The 24,761-nt window shown below is 36.8% G+C and overlaps 1 protein-coding gene across 1 annotated transcript in view; it reads left to right on the top strand.

Moving 5' to 3' along the window:
* The window catches only part of LOC148939235 (uncharacterized), a 271,064-nt gene that overhangs the window by 68,065 nt on the left and 178,238 nt on the right, over window positions 1–24,761 (top strand). The window contains exon 3 of the mRNA XM_089106820.1: window positions 12,844–13,016. Within this exon, the coding sequence (XP_088962946.1) occupies window positions 12,844–13,016 (173 nt within the window). The remainder of the gene's footprint in view (window positions 1–12,843; window positions 13,017–24,761) is intronic.

Genomic DNA, 24,761 nt, shown 5'->3' with positions numbered 1-24,761 from the left:
TTTTTCTTCTTTTTTTACGGTGGGGGGGGGGAGGAAATGAGGTCTCTCCCCTAAGCATTTCTTTTAGTACTCCAATTATACACAAAAAAATATACAGACTTAAGAATCCGTCCATTCGCTGAATCGGATATAATTTCATTCCTTAACCACCACGTGTTAACTATTTATTTACCCTGTTTTTGTTTGGGATGTGGAATAGTCATCTGATCATTTTTAGATCATTTTCAAATGTAATCCCTTAACAATCTAGAGTAAAATAGATGCAACATGCATGCTTATGAAGTCACTCGATAAATTAAGACAAATTTATGAACCCTCAATAACGCCTTCACTCGTTTTAAGCCCTGAATAACGCCTTCCCTGGTCCCTAAATAACGAGGAATTGAAAGAAGTGCCTAATTACTATATTTATGCATTGAAGGGGCTGGATTCAGATTACTGGACCTGCCTGACCTTGAAATTGTGTGAATTGGAATCTGTTAATGATTCTAACTTCAACAATACATAATATTTCCAGTGATGTTAATTCACAAAATTCTTCTTTTTAGGGGGGGGGGAATGCTCAATATCTATGGGGGTGGCAATTATTACTTTTTAATTTGGGGCCCATGGACAAGGGGGCTTCAAGGATCACATCACTCTTGAAAATAATTTTTCTTGAATTTCGGAATTTTGATCCTATGCAATGTGGGGCTGTCGTAGTGCCCAGGGTTATAAAGGGTTATTGTTTGCTCTGTTGCAAAGTAAAACACTGCAATAGATAATTTGCGTAGAAAAATTATCTTATGGAAGACAAGTGACTATTTACTCTACCAGCACTGAAATTGTGTTGACTATGATTCAAAGAAATTAAAAAATCGGCATATTTTCTGTGTTCCGAAGTTGTTGTTTTTTCGAATGGTAAACACTTGCTGGCAGGGTCGTATCCAGGGTTTTTTGTTTGTGGGAGAGGGAGGGGCTCGTAAAAAACCTTCCAATAGACATGTATTTTAAATGTATTACTAATGTTTTTGCTATTTTTGTACGATTTGGACAAAGATTTCGGGCAGGATTCAAACCGGGTAACCCCCGTTTGGATTCGCCCATGCTTGCAGGTATAAATAAAGACAAGTAGGCATGTTTTTGGCTGAATATTTTTATTCAACGGGTACTTTACCTGATTAAGACCTAATAATATTAGGTCTATAGGCCCAATACATAATACTAATTAGTATTGACAGTGGTATATACCGATATAGGCTACCATCACTTTAATACAATTTGTAGAATTTTTTTTTACATTTTGGCATGTATTCAAGGATTCAGGGGCAGCGGTTGGCGGGGGGGGGATGAAATTTGCTCCCCATAGATTTTGAAACATATATATATATATTTAGTATTATCATTAAAAAAGCGTGTTTTTATATATTACAATGGAAAAAAAATCGGAAAATAACTGTCCCCCCTCTAAATTTTGAAAAATACATTTTCCCAGCTCCTACATTTTGTTGAATCAACGCCACCATTAGTATTTTCTTTCATATATCGGAGAATGGGGGGTATGATTCCAGGGCCCTCGTCAATAAATATACCTAACCATAGAATAATCTTCCCAAGGGGATTGCTTTGGAAGTTGCAACCTGACACTTGTAATTTGAAGTAGCAAAGATAAAAATTGCATACATTTCTAAATTATTTTTAAGTTATATAGTTTATTGGGTACAAAAGCAGTTTGGCTGTTTGATGACTTAAAAAAAAGAAGAAAAAACATTCTATGCACACAGTTACTTCAGCGCCCCAAATCCCCTTTTAAACCACAATTGTCAAATTGAAACTTAAATCACATCCATGTATGACTCAAGTGAAGACAGATTTATTATCCATTCAGACGAAACGGAAAAAGGATGGAATTTGAGCTGCTTCCCTTTTTTCTCCTGGGAGAGACAAGAAATGCGAAAACAGATGGCAAAATCAATTTTAGAATATCTCCCCCTTTTCGTGACTAGACGAGTTGTCGAAAAAGTAAAATAAACGGGAGGGAAAAATTGTCGTGTGACATAATTAGTGTTTGGCATGATTATGTACAGCTGCATAAATCAATATTTACTGCAAGCAATATTTTGATGAGGATAATTGGCTTTTTTAAATTATTTGCTTAAATTGGTAATTGAATCGCTAACTAAAAAAAAGAAGTATATCCAGCAATCATTATATTCAGTACTGTTCTATTAGCTCTAAGACACTGGAGATGATGATAAAAGAAACTAGTCAAACAGGTTCTTTCAACGGCGAATTGGCACTGGTTTCTCACTATGTTTACAATCACAGTTCATATAATTATCCAGTATGATCATTCCCTATCTCACCCATTATAAAAACCCGGACCTGGGTGCGAGTGCTCCAGAGAACGTAGAAACATAAGCGGCGTCAGATCTTTTCACAGGTAGACAAGTCAGACGCGAAACAATCGGAAACAAGTGGAAACCCGCTATTACGAATAATGCACTTTACGCGAAACAATCGGAAACAAGTGGAAACCCGCTATTAATAACTGCACGAAGAAGTGGGAGGAGCTTTTTGTTCGCACCGAGAACGAAGACCAGAAATGATCTGCGATAAGCTTACTGGATAATTATATGAACTGTGGTTTACAATATTTAAACTTTATGTCCGTGCCACAGTTGTTGCATTTGCCGATAAAATCAAAATTAACTACGACTACAGCGCCAATTAAGTTCGCCGTTCGTAATTTCTCGAGTTGAACATAGTTCAACTTTCAAACACAAATTTCTTGACTGACCAATCAGAGTCAAGGTTTAAGGCATAATTTTTAAAACTAGAATAGATGAAAACTTAGAACAGCGGTTTTTCTATCTGGGAGAGGAACCTGACAAAAGTTAAGGAGACTTGCTATTAGTAGAGAAGAGTTATACACAAATTACTGTTGGTGCAAACTCTTTAAAGTAATTTCTTGCAATTTTAATTTTTTGCTTTTTAAATACAAGTGTGACGCTAAAATCAAGAAAAGGTACTGTTCTATTAACCGGACTCTTTCATATCGCAAACTCGAGACACGTTGAAAAACCCGTTTTTCAACGGGATGATACGAGACACCGCTGTAGAGAAATACAACGTATAGCGTGGTTTTAATTGCGTATACGATATTTAAAGTGTTGTTTTTTGTTTTTGTTTTTTGGGAACAAGGTACCTAGGCTATGTTAGGTTACGTATTTAATATGTGCTATGCTTTGTCCCCCCATCCCCCTAATGTGCAAATATATAGCCGAAATTTGTTTCTAAACTATTATATAATCATCCTATTTTTGTGTTTTTTCATTAGCATTAGCCAAACTAGCACTATATAAAAGAGTCCGGTTAATAGAACAGTACCCAAGAAAAGTGCTGTCATTCATAATATTTGGCTTTCTTTATCGATAGATGTGATTATGATGTGGCATGGGCATTAGTTTTTTGGGGTTTAGGGGAGAAAAAGGTACCTAGGTTAGGTTACGTATTTAATATATCCTATGCTTTACCCCCCCCCTAATTTGCAAATATATAGCCGATATTTGTTTCTAAACTATTATATTTTCATCCTATTTTGTTTTGTTTTATTAGCATTAACCAAACTTGGCATATCGCGTGTCTTGTAGCTAATAGAACAGTTCCTTATATTTATATCAATCTTCTGACAATGAGGTGAAGACCAGTGTGTATGGGTAACTTATAAGAGTGAAAACTGACACTGACGCTGATGCCATCTAGCGTTTTGGGTTTCTGGGTATTTTCTAGTCTAATAATAAGACAAATTAGTGCAATCGGTAAAGTTATTGTGGTACTGTTCTATTAGCTGGAAAACACGCGAGCCAGCCACTCGAGAAAAGCAAAGACCAAATAGGCATTATCCGGTGATTTCGTATCTGACGCTGTATAAACAAGGGGGTTCTCACTCTGGGAACTATATTTAAACTTTGTTTTTTTTGGGTTTTAGGGGGGGGAGGTACCTAGGTTAGGTTAGGTTAGGTATTTAATATATGCTATGCTTTACCCCCACCCCCTTAATTTGGAAATATATAGCCGAAATTTGTTTTTAAACTATTATATTTTTTATCCTATTTTGTTTTATTTAATTAGCACTAACCAAATTTCACTTCTCACGTGTTTTCCAGCTAATAGAACAGTACCGTTAATGTAGTAATAAATATCTGATCTTGGTTTCTGAAAATAAACGCAACTACGAGGGTTGAAAAAATACCAAGAAACGTCAGGCGCTAGATGGTGCTGGAAATTTTACGACACTGGCGCCATTTTTCCTTTCTTGTAAGTTACCTATACTCTTTAATCAAGTCAAGAATTTCCACATGTATACTACCCGCCTAAAAAAAAATCATTCTAACTTCTCGGGCCTTTATGACCAGTTCAACATTTTGATTTCATCAGAGGGGGGGGGGGCAAAGCTGGGAATAGCTTAATGATGAAACAACTAAGTTTTTGTAATTTGGTTCAGTTTAAGAAAACATTAAAGAGACGACACATTCAAATATGACTTATATTTTGGGGAATTTCTTGTAGAATTAATAATTTGATATATGGCGTACTTATGATCAGGTTTTGAGGTTGGACTGTCTTTTTTTGCCTCTTTTTTAGAACTAATCAACTTTAGACAAGTTTTCCCCCATTGTCCACCCCATTAGCATATTTTAATTCTTTGATACTGCTGCCAATTCAGGGAACTTAGTACGGGGAGGAATGAAATTTAGTTATTAAAATCCATGGGGAGGGGGGAAATTTTTTCTAGTTTTTCAATGAATGCACAAAAAAACATGTTTCAATGAAAGAAACCGGAAAAAGATATTTTTCAATATTTAAGGGGAGGGGCAAACAAATTTTATGGTTAACCTCCCCCCATTCGTGTATGGAGCATTTATTATGTTAAATGACAGATGTATATAGAAGGAGCTTACAGAAGTATTTTCCTTTCTATAGGTGATTATATGTAGTCCATTTTTATCGGAATAGTATTTCCTGGATAAATTTGTGTTGATACCTCTTCAAGGAAAACAATGGCTTATGGTTTTATATTTTTTTTTCTACAATACTACAATTGTAAATTTGGGGCATGGGTCAAGAGAAAAAGGAATATTGTTGGTGCTCAATTTCTGGTGATGCATTTAATTTGTTTCATATTTTGGTGCAAAATTGTTTAGTGCAAAATATGAAAATTTGTGAACCCCTGGCCTTTTGTATTTTTAACCTAAGTTTGGCAGGGCCGTATCCAGGGGGAGGGTACTCGGTTTGACTCCCCACCCCCCTGAAATGTTTGTCTGACTCGTAAAAACATCACAAAAACGGATATAAAAAAATTTTGTAGGTTTTTTTAATGTTTTTTGTGTAGCCCCCCCCCCCGAAAATTTTTCTTTGAGTAAAACCTCCGAAAAAAATCCTGGGTACAGCCTTGAAGTTTGGTAACCCAAGAAATAGAATAATGTTTATGCAATCCGAAGAAAAATGAAATTATTTGAACGTCTTACCATTATAGGCAGTCGTCATTTTATATAGGCCTTTTTTGGTACTTGTTTAGAATCCGGGCAACACGCGAGAAGAACTGCATATAGAATCTCAAAGATGCTATATGAAAAATAGGTTTCCGCTGCCTAGTGAGGTGTATTGCTCACTCTGTGAAAAACATTTAAACTTTAGTTCTTTGGGGTTGAAGGGACAAATAAGGCACCTAGGTTAGGTTACGTATTTAATATATGCTAGGCTTTACCCCCTCCCCTCCCCTAATATGCAAATATATAGCCCAAATTTGTTTCTGAACTATTATATTTTTATTACACTTTGTTTTATTCATTAGCATTAACCAAACTTCACTTTTCGCGTATTGTCCGGATACTAAGCAAGTACTCCTTTTTCTATTGGGAAAGCGACGACGTATGAATTTCCCTTCATAATAAAACTTTCTTTTGGAGCTTTGTATTTGTAGATACGCCACCATTAAGTTGTACCCTTTTCTTTGGTTCATTATTGGAATTAATCGTTGCATGTCTTCATGACTGTCAGTCTGGAAGATCATGGCTCGAACGAACACTTCTGGAACACACACACTCACAATCTCTCACTTTCTATCTCTCTCTGTCTCTGTCTCTGTCTGTCTGTCTCTCTCTCTCTCTCTCTGTCTCTCTCTCTCTCTCTCTCTCTCTCTCTCTCTCTCTCTCTCTCTCTCTCTCTCTCTCTCTCTCTCTCTCTCTCTCTCTCTCTCTCTCTCTCTCTCTCTCTCTCTCTCTCTCTCTTCCTTCTTTTTCTCTCACTCTCTATCTCTTTCTCTTGGAAATATGTTTCGACCGTATTTTTTTGCACGCATAATTTTTTGTCTGTATTTTATTCAGAGCCGTGTCTAGGGTTGGCGGTGCTCGGGGCAAAACTAGCATAATTACAATGCCCCTCCCCACTCAAATACAAGCAAAACAGCCGAATCAAAGTAAAAAACTGGATCAAACTGGGCAGTCCCCGGCCGCGGTGCACTCCCCCCCCGAAAGCAACGGTGCCCGGGACAATTTCCCCGGTCCCCCCCCCTAAGAACGGCTCTGATAGTATTTTTTACTTGATAACAAGAAAGTAATGGAACGATTACCCGATTTAACATTGAATTATGTGTTTTGGGCTCTTGATTTGAAAACTTACTTTTGATCCTATGCTGTTCTCAAAGATCAAATATTCTCCCTAGAATTTAAAGGTCTGTTAAAAAAAGGATTGTAAGTCCGAGGGCTTTTTGTTTTACGCACACGGTTGATATTTAAAGGGAGACTAAAATATTGAGAGATACAAAAAATATACAAATGGTCAAATACGAATTTAGCTTGTATTTTAGTGTCCCATTGATATTTGGGCTTAAATTAAATTGTTGGATGTTTTGTGCAGCAAATTGAGAAAGACATATTTAAATCTTTATAACAAATTGGGAAGAAAGCCGGACAAAAAAAGAAAATACTAAAAATTAGGTCTTAAAAATCTATAAGAGCATGGATTCTGGACCCACCATCCTTCCGACTCTGGCTGTATCACTACCCCACAGTTTATAGACAGTAAGCTTATCGCAGATAATTTCTGGTCTTCGGTCTCGGTGCGAACAAAAAGCTCCTCCCACTTGTTTCTGCCTTAGCGGATTAGTCTGTTATCGTCAATCACTGAGAAATGGTTACCAAGTGCATTATTCGTAATAGCGGGTTTCCACTTGTTTCGTGTCCAGGAGATATCTGACTTGTCTACCCGCGAAAAGATCTGATAACGCCTATGTTTCTATCTGCAAAAACGTTCTCCGGAGCACTCGCACCCCTGTCCGGGTTTTTATAATGGGAGAGATAGAGAATGATCATACTGCTAATTCTATAAACTGTGCACTACCCTAAGCAGTGAAGTTTCGATTCTATATTCTTGTCGACTACGCCGTATTCTAGACGTTGCTTATCTATTATTCTCATTTATATTTTACTTTTGCGTCAAAAAGACCTTAGTACGTATTTGGAAAATGTCAACAGTCATGTCTTGGCAACGGACGCTATTGGAAAATAGTCTTACTTAGACTGCTTCTACTGAGAACAAGAATAAATTTCGCAATAACAAGTTCTTTGTTTAGTCTGATAGTAATCCAACTTATCTCTTTGTTTTTCTCACGGACGGAGTCTCATTTCGCAAAATGTACTTTGCTAATTTAAGTAAGTATTGCAAAAATTAAAGCCTTAGGTAAATTATCAGAGCAACATTAGGCAACGTTATTTGATTATCATCATTAAAAGGACTTACTTACTCCCCATTTGGATGAACAACCTCCATTTTCAATATCAAAATCTCTGGGGCTTCCCTATTTTCTTATTCTTTCTAAGTCATTAGAAAGTATCGTTACGCAGCCTTTTAACAACAGTTCGACTCAAGTTCGATTCGATCGACAGTTCGATTCAAAGAACAAACAAATAGAGAGAAATCTCAATGAAGAAGAAAACAAACGGGACTACGGCCAATGAAAGAAAAGATAAAAATCAAAACAACGCGGATATTTCGTCTGTATGAAACGAGGCGTCTTCAATGCTAATGAAACAAAGATATAAACTATATTAACCTAAAAAGAAATAAAATCCGGTACTTGTATGATATATCCCGACCTAAAATTCGTCATCTAAGTAGAACCTGTTTCTCTGACGCTCAGTCCTAAAGAGATATACCTAAGTATGATAAAAATATAATACTTTAGAAACAATTTGGGTCTACATATTGGCACATCAGGGGTGAGGGAGGTGGGGGTAAAGTATATCGGGTCTGCATGCCTAATGTGTTATTCACAATTATTCTGCATATTATTATTTCCCATCTATTTTGTCACTTCTCTTTGTATTGTCTCACGCTAAGCTGAAAGAACTAACGAAACAAACCGGTTTTACAATGCGTCAATGAATTAACAACTTGAGTGGTAGGGGGTATATCATAAAAGTACCTAAAAACCAAAATCAAGGAATAAAACAACCAATATTAATATCCACAATTGTCGCAACTGATCCACATTGGTCACAGAAGCTAATAGAGTTACTTCGAAAATTTCGTTGCTTTCGTGTTCTCATCAATTGTTTTTTGATCATCAGTTGTTTCTTGAACGTAGCAAAATGTATGTTTTTGTTTGTTTATTTAGTTTAGCCGTCATAATATTGTTTCTTTCGATATGGTTTTCGTTCGTCTGCCTCTTAGAATCTCGTTTTGTCATTCTTCGCAATATTACTCCTTTCAACATATTGTCTTCCAAAGAAACAAGTTAATCTTCCGGTAAATGCGCAGTTTTTCTGATCTTATTTAAGTCTTTCCTCTCCTCATGAGACATATTGGAAGCTTTTTCTATTGAAAGTGCTTAATTACTTGTGCTTAAGTGGTACCCAATTTCTTCTGCTAAATTAATTTAAAGAGATACGTTTTTCTTACGGAATTAAGGAGCAAAGTTGAAACTGAAAACAAACTTCAATTATTAAACTTCAAACTTCAATAAGGAGCAACTAGTTGAATTAAACTGGCTCGTGATGTTTTCCAATATTTGTAGAATTATAAAAACTGGCGTTTTACTGAAAACGCAAAACCAATCTCGAAACACAGTACTCATCAACGGTGCAAAAAACAGGATGTCCTCTTAGGAACGAAAATTCCATAAGTATAGTCAGCAGAAAATAAAAGACCAATCTACAAGGATCGCAGTAATTTATCACCAGCCATGATATACAATCTAATATACATGTATATTATGATATACAGTATACATTATAATTCTTAAAAAAAAAAGTACAGCGCTAGTTTTACGAATTCTAAAAAATATTCAAAATATCACGAGTAACTAATAATCAGAAGAAGAGGCATGCTGACTAATGGAATTGTTCTGATCTATGGTAATGGTATGCTAGTTACCCATTGTTAAAGTATAGGTTTTTTATGGAAAAGGTGGTCGTATAAACTTTGGAGGGGGCTCATTTGATTGAAAATTGAAAGTTCTAGTGCCCTTTTTAAGAGTCGAATTTGATAACAGGGTAACTAGCCCCTCTCCTCACGCCCTCTTTTCCCTAAATGTATCTGATTAAAATTTTGAAAGTTTTTTTGTTCAAAATAGTCCAAAGGTCAAGTAAATGTAACTGAGGGGTTGACAAATCCCCCACAGCCCCTGGGGCAACGGCTATAACTTATGCAAGCTGCCCATTGATAACATACCAATTGTTTTGTGGAAGGGATGGTCTAATTAACTTTGAAGGGAATTCATTTGATTGAAAATTGAAAGTTCCAGTTCCTTTTCTTAAGTCTTCTTGAGTCAAAAGTAATCAAAGGGCAACCATTGTTCCAGCTCTTGCCAAAATGTTTTTGATTTAATCTTGTTAATGCGAAAGAGGAAGATGGGCCTACGGACTTAAGGAACTTAAGTACTTAAGGATAAACCGAATATGATTTCATTTTAGGATTACTGTCAAAGGTCAGTTGCCACCAAAAATCGATTTAGCACCTGATTACTACTACTACTGACAACTCACTGCACCACCAAGCCAGTTGAGGCTAACACAGCTGCACACACTCCTCCTCCACAACAATCTATTTTAAAGCTTCTCTTTTTACCTCCTCTCGAAAAGCTTCCATTTAATTTAAATCCTCTCTTACGACCTTTTCATACCCCATTTTGGATCGACCTACTTTTCGCTTGGCCCTAGACGGATGGCCAAAAAGAGCGATCTTTGGCAGTCTATCCTCCTTCATCCGCTAAATGTGTCCTAGCCATTAGTGACGTAATTTGCCATGGAACAGAGGGGGCAACTGCCCTCAGACCCTAGTTTGCACCCTCCAGATGAAATTTAGTTTCTTATTAATCTCATCAAAACTAAGATTAGCCTGCAGAATTCAAGCATCCACAGAAACGGGTAATTTTTTTAGTATGTCTTTTTAGTACTATCTTTGCCTATATGGTATTATATTGCTAATTTTTTTCAGTTTTCACTGTCATTCTCACTTGATTTGAGAAAATCGGCTCCAACTTTGCCCCCCCCCCCCCTAGGATTTTTGACGAAATTATGCCACTGCTAGCCACCTCAATCTTTCTCTCATTATTGCCCTGGAAAGTGGGATAGAACCACATTTTCGTACAGGCTGTCGTTTGATATACAGCCAGTCGATCGGATTCCCGAAACAATCCGTGTACAATTCCTTTGCAAAACATCGAACAAATCCTTCTCAGTCTTCCGAAGCACCTGCGTTTTAGAACGATACTCGATCAGTGTCGTCACTATAGCTTCCAATGTATTCTAGTCGCGGTTTGCAGACTTACCCTCCTGTTCTTCCAAACTTTGTTTAGTTGTGAAGAAACACCATGGGCCTTGGCTATTCTACTTTTTACACCTTCACTGCATCCACGATCTTTAATAATATCACTACCCATGTAAGTGAAGCTATCAACTTGACTGATGTTATAGTTACCCAAAGTCACCTCTTCAACTCCAATTTTTCATAGTCTTAGCAAATTAGTCTTCTTATCATTAATTTTCAAATCTTTCTTGAATCCTGTACTCTCAAAACTTCAAAAATTCATTCAGTTTACTAACTTTTTTATCTAGGACAGTCAAATCGTCGGAATAATTAGAGTCTAGTAGGGTTTCACCTTCCCAGTTGGTTCCATACTCAGGGTTGCCACCACGATCCGTTCCTAACAATTGCCCAGATTTGTGTACTGCATAGCGATTTTCGGTGCTACAGTCAAAAGTTGACTGTAATTGTGCTAAAAAATTGCACTTTTGTGGTACATGTGGCAACCCTGAGCACGCGCTACAGCGCTAAAAACAATGAAATGGTGCTAAAATAGCACTTTCGTGCTACTTGTGGCAACCCTGTCCATACTCTTCAATATCCTTCGCCGTGTTCCTTAGACAAAGTTTGTTTTCGTTTGGCATTTATGGATAAAGCGGACAGAGAATCAGCAAATGAAGGCTCAAGAAAATGGTTTTTCGCTCAAAACCATGTTTCTGGGCTTTCTTAGGTTGATTTCTTCCGCATTTCTTGTAAAACACTTTAAGGAAGCACGGTGTCACTTTCGTCATACGCAGAGGATTCGAAAGGTGGAGGAAAGCCATGCGCATTTTTGAAAAACTGTTTCATTATACTATTACATTTCTGTACTTAATCTTATTTAGCGATTCATCATTTTTATCATTTCATCATTTTTATTAGACTTTTTTTTTGTTTATTTCTGCAGGTTTTTGAGTCGTAATCTGATTGATTTTTAAATCCAAAACTTGACATAATCGTATAAAAGATGTATCTGCATAGAGCTAGTAAATTGTTTAGGAGTTGTATCTGGAGTCGTAAAATAAAGTTTCATTTCAAATCCGGTTTTTTATTACGTCTTTTAGTGTACCTTTAAAAAGCACTGAAGGGGCTTTTCGTAATAAAAAAATTAACTGAAGTAACTTAGTCGTCCAAAACAAAACAGATGTATTACAATAATTCATATTCTGGGGAAATTCTACTGAAGGATCCAGGAACTTCTCCTGAATTATTGAACTTTAGAATATTCTTACTTTTTCAAGAGAGAGTGGGGGAAAATCATGCGTTCTCCCCCCCCCCCTAGACGTCTGTGGTTGAACAGTCTAGGCTTGGAGCAATTTTAATTTGATGATGCTAAGTTGATTTTAATAACATGCAACGAGTTGTGATTTGAATCGGTATCGACAAGGAGATATCTAATAGGGTCTAATAGGGTCACAGATGTCACCAATTGATACAGAAGGACTAATTACCATAATTGGTGTATTCAACAAGAACGACAATAAAAACAACCTATTTTATGTAGCCCACATGCAAAAAGGGAATCGGGATCAAAAAAGTCCCTCACCCTAATACTGACCCTCCAGTAAGGCCATGTCCAGGGGTTTACCATTTTTGAACCCCCTCCTTTTACTTTTGTCCAATTTGTAAAAAAGTAACAAAAATACGTATAAACAAATATTTTATGTTTTTTTTTACCCCCCCCCCCCCCCGAAACAAAATCTGTATACGCCCTTGCCTTCCAGCATTGTTTTTAAATTTAGGCCTAGAATACATTTTCTGGGGCTTTTAACTCCCCCTGAAAAATATTGTTTAATAGACCCACCCGCCTTCAGTCTCGAGGACAAACCTGTTTTCTCCTGAACCCTCTGCCGCCCTTAAATTTTGAGTTCAAATTTATTCTCATAGTTTTGAACCAACTCTGAAAGTATCTTCCTTACCCAGATTTTAACATCCTTGTAGATATTACCGTTAGCTAAGTTGGATGCCAGTCATCTCCAAGCCAAGAACATCAATTTATTTTGAATTAATTTTCAGGCGAAAGGCTTGTTCAACATGCCACGGAGAACTTAGTCATCGAGGTGCTCATCCAGCCTCTGGTGTCCACGGTTCGTCAGTGTGTCAAGAATCTTTTGGCGTCGTTCACAAAACATCGGCACATCATTCATGTTGGTTACACGCTTTCCGGAAGTGGTGATTGGCTCCTGCAGGTTGGTACCACACCTCTCATCATGAACCAAAATAGAAATTCAGTAAAGAGAAATTAATAAAAGAGAGTTTAAAAAAGTAATTAAAAGCGAATCTTTCCCCTTCGCTTAGTATCCCAAACCCTGCCAAAGAATCACTTTTTTCATGAATGAAAAAAAAGTAATCGTAATCGTACTTTGAAAACTACTGATGCGCCCTAATGGACTTTGATCACTTAGGCATAATTGATTGGAGGGGCTTTTATTTTTCAGTTTATGATGGCTTACATTTACTAACTACATTTTCTAATTACAAATTTTTGTTGATTATATTAATGTGCATGTACTCGTATTTCAGAAGGTTCACCTATCATCAAGGCTGTATCCTGGGATGGGGGTTCAGGGTTTTACCCCTCCCCCCGAAGTTGTGTCTGATTCGTAGAAATGTAACAAAAATGGATTTAACGAATGTTTGATGCATTTGAATTTTCTTTTGTATTCCCCCCCCCCCCCAAACAAAAAACCTGGATACGCCCTTGCCTATGATATAGATACCAATTTTAACATCATATAGTAGGCTCAACACTACTTCCCAGCCAGGAATTTAAAGTGCCAAAACTCATTGTATATTTTGCCCTAATTGATGGTGGTCACTTGGGAATAAGGTATTTGATCTGAGGTGCTTTTATTTTTATTTTTTTTCTATTTCTTAACTAGCTTTCCTCAACTCAACTACTTATATTTATCTCAAATAAATTTGCTAAATTTATGAGCAATTTTTTCGCCACTTCCGAATATTCAATTGCTTCCAAATTTTATCAGTATATGCACTTCCAATGCCAGTGAAGTAGTACATCATCAAAATTCACCCCCCCCTTGTGTATCATTTTTATGTAAGGACGTGGTAACTTAGGTTCGAACCTTAAATAGGATTAAATAAAAAGTTTTTTCAACTGAAAGTAAGAAGTAAGGAGCAAAATTAAAACTTAAAACGAACAGAAATTACCACGCCTATCAGGGGTTGGTCCTCTCGTTAATACCTCGCTCTTTACGCTAAAGTTTGAATTTTATCTCAATTCTTTAAGAATTAACTAAAAAAAAAACAAGTTTTTTTTTTTAACTGAAAGTAAGGAGCGTCATTAAAACTTAAAACGAACAGAAATTATTCCGTATATGAAAGGGGCTGTCCCCTCCTCAACGCCTCGCTCTTTACGCTAAAGTTTGACACTGTCTTACAGCTTTATTTTTTAAAACAATATAAAACTTTAGCGTAAAGATCGAGGCGTTGAGGAGGGGACAGCCCCTTTCATATACGGAATAATTTCTGTTCGTTTTAAGTTTTAATTTCGCTCCTTACTTTCAGTTAAGAAAAACTTGTTTTTTAGTTAATTTCTGAACGTTTTTGAATTAATGCAGCTTTGATTTTGGCTCACCGTACATGAAGAATTTTGGCTAATTGGCTTTCTCGAAATTTTGTTCTGACGTAACTTGCGAATTAACTTACCTAACGAATTTCTATATTGGTATATTTGTTTTACGTATATTAGGGAATTCGCTCCCTAGTCAATACCTCGCTCTTTACACCAAAGTTCGAATTTTGTTCGAATCACAAACCCCTGAATCACAAAGGCCGGTTGGTTAATTAGAATAGATAGCTCTTTTGAAAGTACTAAAAAAACTTTAGCGTAAAGAGCGAGGTATTGACTAGGGGGCGAACCCTCTCATATACGTAATCATTTCTGTTCGTTTTAAGTTTTAATGTTGCTCCTTAAAAAATTCCTCCTGAAGACGCCTGTATACCTCCCAATAACCAATACTAGCCTATATTAAACAATGGGCAAAGTTTATAAGTTGCAGCCCTTCCCCCGGGAACTGTGGGGGATTAAGTCATCCTCAAAGACATATTAATTATATTTTTGACTATGCAGAACAAAATGGCTATCTCAAGATTTTGGATTGGGTGACTTCGGGAAAAAAATGAGCGTGGGAGGGGGCCAAGTTGCCCTCCATTTTTTTGGTCACTTAAAAAGAGCACTAGAACTTTTAATTTCCGCTCAAATAAGCCGTCTCCTGATATTCTAGGACTACTGGATCGATACAGTCACCCCTGGGAAAAAACAAACAAAAAAACAACAAAAAACCAACAAACACGCATCCGTGATCCAAGGCCGTATCCAGGGGGGAGGGGGTTCGACCCCCCCCCCCCCCGAAATTTTTGACCGAGTCGAAAATTAGTCTAAAAAATACCTGTAAAGACAAAACCACGGGATGTTACACAAATTCCATGGGAAAAATCGGGTAACCCCCCCCCCCCGAACAAAAATCCTGGATCCGCTCTTGCCGTGATCTTTCTTCTGGCAAAAAATACAAAATTCCACATTTTTGCAGATAGGAGCTTAAAACCTTTATATTAGGTTTCTCTGATACGCTGAATCTGATGGTGCGATTTTCGTTAAAGTCCTATGACTTTTAGGGGTTGTTTCCCCCTTTTTTAAAATAAGGCAAATTGTCTCAGGCGCGTAACTTTTGATGGGTAAGACTAAACTTGATGAAACTTATATATTTGGAATCAGCATAAAAATTTGATTCTTGTGATGTATCTATTGGTGTCAAAATTCCGTTTTTAGAGTTTCGATTAGCCTACTATTGAGACGGGTCGCTCCTTACTTATAGTTCGTTACCACGAACTGTTTGATGACTCCCGAATCACAAAGGCCGTTTAATTAGAATAAATAGTTCTTTTAAAAGTACTGAAAAAAATTAGCGTAGAGAGCAAGGGATTGACGAGGTAATTATCTCGTTTTACATAACGCATAAATTAAAAAAGTTGATGAGTTGACGAAGACGAGTTAAAAAGATCAAAATTTATGTAAAACCCGATCCATTTTGCGCCTCTCGTTTCACTTGTGTTTACATTTTATCGAGAAAATAATTATTTTCTACTTTTTAGTCCATTTTGAAAACAAACTAAATATAAACAAACTAATTTATACCTATTATTTTTTACTTTAATTTCGAATTTCACCTTCATAGCCTACTCTTAAGCATAGTTGTTATAGTAGTCACAGTAGTAGTAGTAGTACGAGTAGTACTTGCATTACTAATACTACTTCGGGTTAGACTAATTCGCGTTATGTAAAAACTATTTTCGAGAAACAATTTTTTTTACTTTTTAATTCATTTTGAAAAAGAGTTTTAAATTATTTTATATTTATTATTTGAGTTTATGGTGGCTTACATTTATTAACCGCAATCTTACATGTCCGTTTTTTTTTCTCGCTGAATCATTACGTTTAAAATATTATTCTTATAATGGAAAGCTTTAGATAGGCATACTCCGCTCACGTTGGGACGAGGGCTCAGAGGTGGATACGTAATTAATGTTTCTGCGGTGTACCAACAAAAATTGAACTCCCCCCCCCCATTAGTATTTTCACCCCTCCACCCGTATAATTGGGCAACTTTTGACTTTATGAAGGCTGCACGTGCCTCTAAAACCCCCTCTGCCAGGGCTCCCAAAGGGACACTTATACCGCTTTTTTGAGTGAAAAGAATTCTTTACATTTCTCCCAAAATAACCTCGTTGTTTTTGATCCTTATTTAGTATGAAAACTGCGAATGCGCTTTTCATGTCCGTTATTCTCCTATTAATTAGGGATTTTTCGCCCTTCAGTGGCGTACTCATTTCCTTTGCTTTTTAAGAAATGAAAACCCTGTCTAAAATCTAGACTGGAAGAAACAAGTGACTAGACAGTAAAGAAAAACATATACAAGTAGCTCGAATTAAAGGTCTTGGATATGAGTTCAAGTGAAGCCAAGCCGTCAGTTTTCTGGGCGGGTACTATAAGTGTCTGTTTTGGTCATTTTGACACAACAGTCCCAAAAGTTTCGACAACCCTTGTTGTGACTCAGCCACCCTAATCCAGTGCTAGTTTATTCTATCTTCAAAATTAGTAAATCAAATACATCGTTTTGCTACTTGTCGTTTTGCTTATCCCAGAAAGGTGTCTTACGTCTAATCAGTGATGGTCCTGGCCTCTCTTGTGCTCGGGGCAAAACCTTGATTAGCGCCTTCACATGTCTCCCACAAAATTTTCAGGCCAAATTTTTAGATCATTTTCGTTAATTAACAAAATTATTTTATTATTTTGTTAAATAATAATTTATTAATTATTATTATCTATTAACTGCACCCTCTACTTTATTTTAATAAAAACAAAATTTCGAAATTACAAAATAATTATAATCGTTATATTAGCGCCCCTAAAATTTCTGCGCCCAGGGCAAGTGTCCCCTCTCTCCATTCCCTAAAACCACCTCTGCGTCTAATGCTTTCAAATCAACTACTTCGACCGTGATATTCCCCCTCCTACTGTTGCTGAAAATTACATTTTCAGCAACAGTATTTTCAATTATTCGATGTGTTTTTTAAGTTTTTTTTGTACCCCCCCCCCAGAAGAAATCCTAGCTTGATCACCTTAAATACAATGATAGTAGACACTGCTGTTGATGATTAGACGAATCCTAAAACGAAAAAAGATTGAACTGAACAGTCAAGTCAACCTTAAAACGAACAGAAATTACTAAAAATAAGAATAGGGCTGAAATCTCTCTACATGGGATCAACAGCCTTTCTCATGTCTTCCAATGGGACCATAATCTCATAGATAAAGGGATACAATGCGTTAGAAAAAAAAACGCTTGCTTCTGCAAGGACCTTCTGTTCATTAATTAGTGGATTTCAATTAAATGTGCATGCAAATACAAAATAAAAACTTAGACACCTGGGATCTTCTGATTTCATGAGGTGTCTTTGTCCTTTTTTGGGTGCCTTTTTAGGTCTGTTTTTCTGGTCTTCCTAATGTATTGCTAACCGCTTATTCTTCTTCGAATCTGCCCATGTTTCAAGCCCTGATACATACTTTAATGGATATTTGATAATAATTTATAATCTAGTTTACAATTTATAATCTTAACTTAATCTTCAGAGACGTGGTTGAAGCTGGAAGTAAGAAGGGGAAGGGCTTCAGGGCTGCTCCCCCAAGTTTTCCCAAATCTATGGACTCCTTCTATTCAAATTGTTCATTATTTTTTATCATTATTCCCTCCCTGTGGTGGCACTGGGGATTTTATCTCAGCTTGGTTATACGGGATCCAGAATTGGAACATACTGCAGGTCCGACGCAAGGACCTTGACCTTAGCCAGGAAGCGTTATTAATCAACTATGTACTCATTTACAGAATTTAACAAATGAGAAGGTACTTCCAATTAGCTAGTACACACTCAAGAATTGAAGTTAGGTTAATCATAATGAAATATAACAAATGTGGTGACACTATTTTACTTCAGTAACAAAATTATGGAAATTACAACAAAGAATTATGGAAGTGTCTGCATTTTATTAATTACGTAATTTAAATTTATCTAAACTAACCTAACCCAACAAAAATACCAACTAAGTATTTAATTAAAATATAGCTACGATGCAGTTTCCCACCGAGCCGAAGCTAATTGTCTGGTTTAAAGACCATGAAAACCGGTTAATGTCTCATATTCGCGTCATTCGCGATACAAATTCTCGAGTGTGTGCTAGCCACTGTATATACATTTAGACAGTACAATCATTCTCTATCTCAACCATTATACAGAGCCTCAACATGATGCAAGTGCTCTGTAGAACGTTTAAAAATAAGCGACATTATATTTTTTCACGGGTAGACAAGTCAGATTTCTCTTTAACTTGACTTCACCTTTGTAACACTAGATTTTAAAGAATCTAATTTTAAATTAATTTTTTTCCAATACATATATAAACATGGGTAATTAGTAGTGTACTGTTATTATTAGATTTTTTTAGAAATTACAAGTAGGTTTCAAAATCTCGAGTTGGTTTCAAAGGGCTTTTGAGAAATTTTCTGCTAAAATACGTGTTCCAGGGTAATATACACTGAATTTTTGATGGCCGAGGATATGGGCGGAGCTTTATACGCGCCAAGACTATAGTAGCCAAATATTACTGGGTCGCGACTATACTGTATATAATTTATATGCAGTGGTGCTAGCTAACAAGGAAGAACCAATGTGAATATATTTCTAAGAGGAATAATATTTTAAACAACGCAGTGGACTTAAAAAATAACAAACTTTAAATAATAAAGAAATTCGAATATTTCGTTTTCATGCCCGGAAGCCTTTATCAACGAAAAATAATAATTAATCTAAATTAAACAAAACATATAAAGAAAAGGATAACAAAAATTACAAACCCCCACTTTTACTCTTCACATTCCCTGTTGTTTTTTTTGGCAGTTCGATTGAGCATTTAAGAGTATGCGACAGGGATCTAACGAGGGGTTATCCACTTTCCGCAATCTAGTGTACATCTTCAAGCACCACTAGTGTGGTTCATATCTAATGCACCACAGGTGTGGTGTATGGATGTGGCACACATCTGCCACGTTACACTAGATATATCTAATATCGCCCCATGGTCGACAAAATTCAACTACACATGGCGAGAGCCACCTGGCGTTACACAATTTTTTGAAGTGGCCTACCCCTCACAATCAAGACACCGGATTGCCTGTGTGTGCCAAGTGATGAGACTATTGTTTATTTCTTTAGTATTTGGGATCGCAAAACGGAGACTGCCAAGGATTGTTTTTAATGTTGACGTCATTTTGGCACATTGTTTAACATAGTTTATTACGAAGAATCGCTTAATTTGTTGACAAGAATTCTTTTTGTCTGATACTCTTCTTAGTTCAATAAATCATTGACTGGGTCCATACGTCTTGACCTGTTCTTTGGAAGTTCTTTGGAAATGGAAAGACATACCACCCCCTGGAAGGAGGTAAAAAAAAAGTTGGCGGAGGGTGCGAGGAAAAAATATTGAGTAAACAAAGGTAGTATTTTCGAAAAAGGACGATGAGAAAGAGCGGCAAGGGCAAGAGACAGAGGGAGAAAAAAACAGTGATTTAAAAAAAAAGTAGAAAACAGTTTTCATCGAAGGTTGGAGGGAGTATTTACAGTGGAAGTTCTTGCCTCTCTTCCGCTCAGGGCAAAATATTAATTGACAAAATATGACCTTCCTGTCTCCGACAAATGTTTCAGGTTTTAACAAAATTTTCATTTATTAACAACATTATCTTCAATTTTAATTTAAATTGCTTTTTTATTTTTAATTATTTTAACTTAATTGTTTTAGTTATTATTATTTAATTTTTTTTATTTATTTTCAAAATTATTAATTATTTTCATGTATTAACAGCGATATCTACTTTATTTAAAATATTTTAAAAATTAAAAATGACTATAACAGTTAGATTGTTTGCATAAAATTTTGCTCCCCTAAAATTTTTGCGCCCGGGGCAGTTGTAGCCTCTGTCGTCCCCCAAAACCGCCTCTGGGTATTTAGGACGTGGAAGATGAAGTATTTGATTTTAAAGCATTAGACCCAAGGCATCTAGTAGAAACAAAAAGACAATTAGCAAAAAGAAGTAGTCGATTAATATTTCTGAAGACAGAATAACATAACATTGAGTTCGGGTTTCTAAATCAAAACCAGTGTTGCCGAAACTTCTTGAGATTGAAGTATAAAACAGAGTAAAATAGAGACACTTTTAGTCTCCCTCGAGAAAACTGGTGGCATAGGTTCATCTGAACTTACGTTCAAGAAATCTAAGTCTAGCTACTTGCATACGTTGTTTTTAAGTGTCCAGTCATAAGTTTCCTGGTTAAATTTTAGACAGGGTTGTCATTTCCCAGAAATTAAGGGAAATTAGTAACGCTATTGATGCGCGAAAAATCACTAACTAATAGGAGAATAACGAACATAGAAAAGGGCATGTAAAACTTCACACTAAAAGAGAAAGAATCAACGTCAAAGGAAGTTTTTTTAGAGGAATGTAAAAAAGTGCAGTTTTTTCAAAAAGTAGTCATTTTATAACTCGGTGTCACCCAGCATTTGAAACAACGTTAAGTGATGTAAAGGTAAAATAAGATGCTACAAGATGTATGAAAACATTTTGAAATGATAGAATTTCTAAAACTGAAGTAAATGAAATGATATGCAATGTCCAATTGAAGCTTACAATCAATGTTAAAAAGAGCCAAAGGAGTAATAAAAGTGTCCCTTCGGCAACCCTGGCAGGGGTTTCAATCAAATTTGAACACAAATTTAAATTAAAAACTTAGACGGATAAATAAGCATTTATCAATGCATAACCAATGAGGTACTTGGGATTTATTGATCAAAGGTATAGTTAGGCTCAAATTAGTCTTAACCAAGGCGGGTCATAAGGCGACTGACTTTTTTCTTATCTTTTTGGGGTTATCACGATGCTAAAATCGCTATGATCCTGCAAATATGCAGGATTTTTGCTAAGGAGGAGACTTTTTTTATGTTCTTTTTTTTACAGAAAGCTCATGATGCAGAATTTAAAAAAAATGTATACAATTAGTTTGAATTCCTAGTTTTCCCAAGGGGTAGCTAACCGCTTGTTCTTTTTTTGGAGTTGCCCATGGTTCAAGCCCTATTCCATAATTTAATGAATACTTGGATAGCACATTGTAACCTTACATGTAATTTTTACCTTAACCAATACTTAAGAGACATGGTAGAAGCAGGGAAGTACCGTAGGGAAAGTCCCCTGGGCTGCTTCCACGCCCCAAATACCAAATTTTCCCGAATTTATGGAAGTTTTTTATTCAAAAATGTCAAGTAAAAATCTTTTCATTATTCAACCCCCCCCCCCACTCGTGCTGCAGTGAGTTTGATCTCAGCTTGGTAATATGGGAGCTTGAGTTCGAACTCAGCTGTAGCCATACGCTACAGGGACTACGCAAGGACCTTGGTGGTCAGGAAGCGTTGTTCATCCCCTACAGACGCATGCTTCATCACCCCCTACCCTCCCCCCCCCCCTTGGGCACGTGCCTAGGTAGGGATAATGATTGAAAACTGTATTTAAAAAACAAATTAATCCATAAAATTTGAAAGCTGTGCATGAGTTTTAGACTTTGCTGTTTTCATACACTCATTCGTTTCATTCAGCTTGGATGGCTTTGCCTCGTAAATAATCAGAAAACACATTGATAAAATGGGATTTATCCTTTTTGCACGAAAGAAATTCCTCTTGTTTGGTGGTCAGTCTCATTTCTGGGCTAAACCGTACTTCCCGGTTTCAGGGACATTCAGTGACACGGTTTCGCTTAAGATGAGCCATATTTTTTGTCGAAGTAGCAATGTCGTAGCCATCAAAGACAATAATAGAGTCTGGATATTTTGGCCGAAACGTTGTTCCAGTATCGTTCTAAAATCTCCAAATATGTTTCTTTTTTCGCCCAGGGAATCCTCTGAAGCAAAACGCCCCCTTCTAAGACGTAGGTGCAAGTCAGAATAAAATTTTCCCCTGCAGTGTCAACTGCTGAAAGTTGCTTGATAGCTTTTGTTAGCTCTGGTTTATTTGGCTTTCAAAAAGCGACACAGGATAGGAGCAAATTTCATATTCCAATGAAGATTCTTCGTCCATATTCAGTCTTTTGGATACAGTTAGAAGACGCTGAAACAGCAATGAAGGGTGTAAACGGCAGATTTCTCCCCTATTTTTTTCTTCGCAGTCATAAGGACTGCCTGATCCTTCCATTCGAACGGATGCTGCTTCAGAGATTTCCCTACCATTCGGTCAATAATCTACTTCCCGACTCCCACTGCTTTATTGGCGTTCAAGTTTTCTGCAGCAGTCGTACAAATAGCAAGGCTTTGAAGCGATAGCAGATCACCCTTGAAAGGCGGTGATTGCTTGACGAAGTCAATAGTTATTTTTGTGTCTTTGCAGTCCCTCTGCTACCTTGACATACCAAGCTCTTTGTGTTGGTCACTTTTGGGATGGGAAAGATCTGTCAGTTCTTGCATCAGAAGATTAGTGTTAGAACAGAGTGGACCCCCCATTACCCACAGAAGTCTCTGTACTTCCGTCATTCCTCTACCTCTAGTCAATTCGGTTGCCTTTTTTAGACTTCTCATGAGTTTTTGTTCTGTGACCAAATCCCTAGATAAACCGGCCCAAAATCTGTCCAGTCTTCTCATAACGTGCAAGCCTTTTTCAAAGACTGGAAAAGTGTTGGGCTTTTATGTTCAAGTCGCCGTTCTTTTATGTTCATCTCGCCGACTTTGTGCAGTTTTTGTGACCAGCTACTGCAAGGTACGGGTGCGTTGCGGAAACTGTTTGGAAATGAAGTTTTCATTGACCTCTACGTTCATCTCTGGGCAAATTTTGAAGAATAGAAACCATATCCATGTACTAAATTCAAAGTTTGTCTGTTCGAGTCTCGTGACTTTACTCTGATTTAAGAGCCGACAGAGAAGCTTTGACTTTCATGAGACTTGAAGACTGGGAGACATGTTCAAGAGAAGCTCGTCCATCCATTACTTTCTCATATAGGTCTTTGATTTTGCTAAGCTCAGCCGTGTTCAATGCAAGTTCTGCATTCAATTTATGTTGTGTATCTGAATTCTCGTCTAAATGTTTCATTATTAGAATCAAGTGAAGTGCTGCGTCTACAGTGGTATTGGCTGGCAGTGCTCGAGAAATAGCTTTATAACTTAGAAGATGAGGAACTGCATCGGAAGAGTACATCAATTCAAAGATTTATTTCAGTCCAGACCCATCCATCAAAGATCCAATGGCACCGGTAAAGCTCATTAGGGTGTATAATCCTCCTAGTCTAACCACAACTTTTGCAACAATACCTCTAGATCTTTCTGGAGCAATAATCTTCTTGAACTTCCACCACAACGGCTGGTCAAAGGTTACGATAAAGGTCAAAGGTGCCGGAAAAAATTGACATACCTTAAACAGTTTTTGCTGTTTAACTTTCGAAAGGATAAATAAACCAGACTGGGAATTCTTCCTTGAGACATGAAGGTTAGATGGCACTATTACTAATTTTTTTAGAATATTCTACCGAAGGGTTTGTTTATGAATAATTGAGAGTACCCGGCTCAACCCTGACCTCCCCTATGTAAAACTGGGTTGCAAGTGCCTTAGAATCTGATCTATTTAAAGCATGAATAACACCAATCTCTTCAGATGCTTTTGACAGATTTAGAAAACACTCTTTTCATATCGTTCGTATAGTTATAAAGTTGCAATTATCCCCCGTACATCTCAATCATTCCAGTAGAGAAGCGGTATTTGTTATTTAGCTATGATCTGATTTCAGCTTGGCAAAACCTTCCTTGGATCTTGAATGTAACTAAAAAGTTAACTAGAAGCCAAAATTGACCAGTAAGCATTCTGCTTCCGCTTCTTTCATACTCGAATGTCGGCAAAAACCATCAGTTCTTGCGCATCGCATATATTAAATTATTTTTCACCAAGAACGTTGAAGAAGATTGCAGATGCCGGCATTTTGAGATGTGTTCGAAACCATTTACTGGATTGGGTGTGCGGGGACAAGATACTAGGCCATGACTTTTCCTAGCATTTCGGCATAAAAAATGTAAATTTTCTCTGCCTGGATCTGACTTCGTGCAATATCCAACGTGCAACGTGTATTAATGCACGCTATATCTCACGCGTGTCAGTGTGGTCGGCAGGGGGCAAACGATTCAGGGATGGTCAAACATAGAACTGAGCCCATATTCGCGATACATATACCATTTTTTCGAGTTACCGAATTTTTAAAAGTGCATTTTATTATTTTTTTTAAAGTCATTATTTTAGAAGAAAATACGAAAAACGTAAATTTTGCCTTGACCGATCTTG

Source organism: Artemia sp. Qi Xiang Cuo, chromosome 21 (assembly GCF_049724085.1).
Source record: "Artemia sp. Qi Xiang Cuo chromosome 21, ASM4972408v1, whole genome shotgun sequence".
Taxonomy (NCBI): Eukaryota; Metazoa; Arthropoda; class Branchiopoda; order Anostraca; family Artemiidae; genus Artemia; species Artemia sp. Qi Xiang Cuo.
The sequence above is the reverse complement of the archived record's forward strand: the minus strand, read 5'-3'. Positions and strand labels throughout refer to the sequence as shown.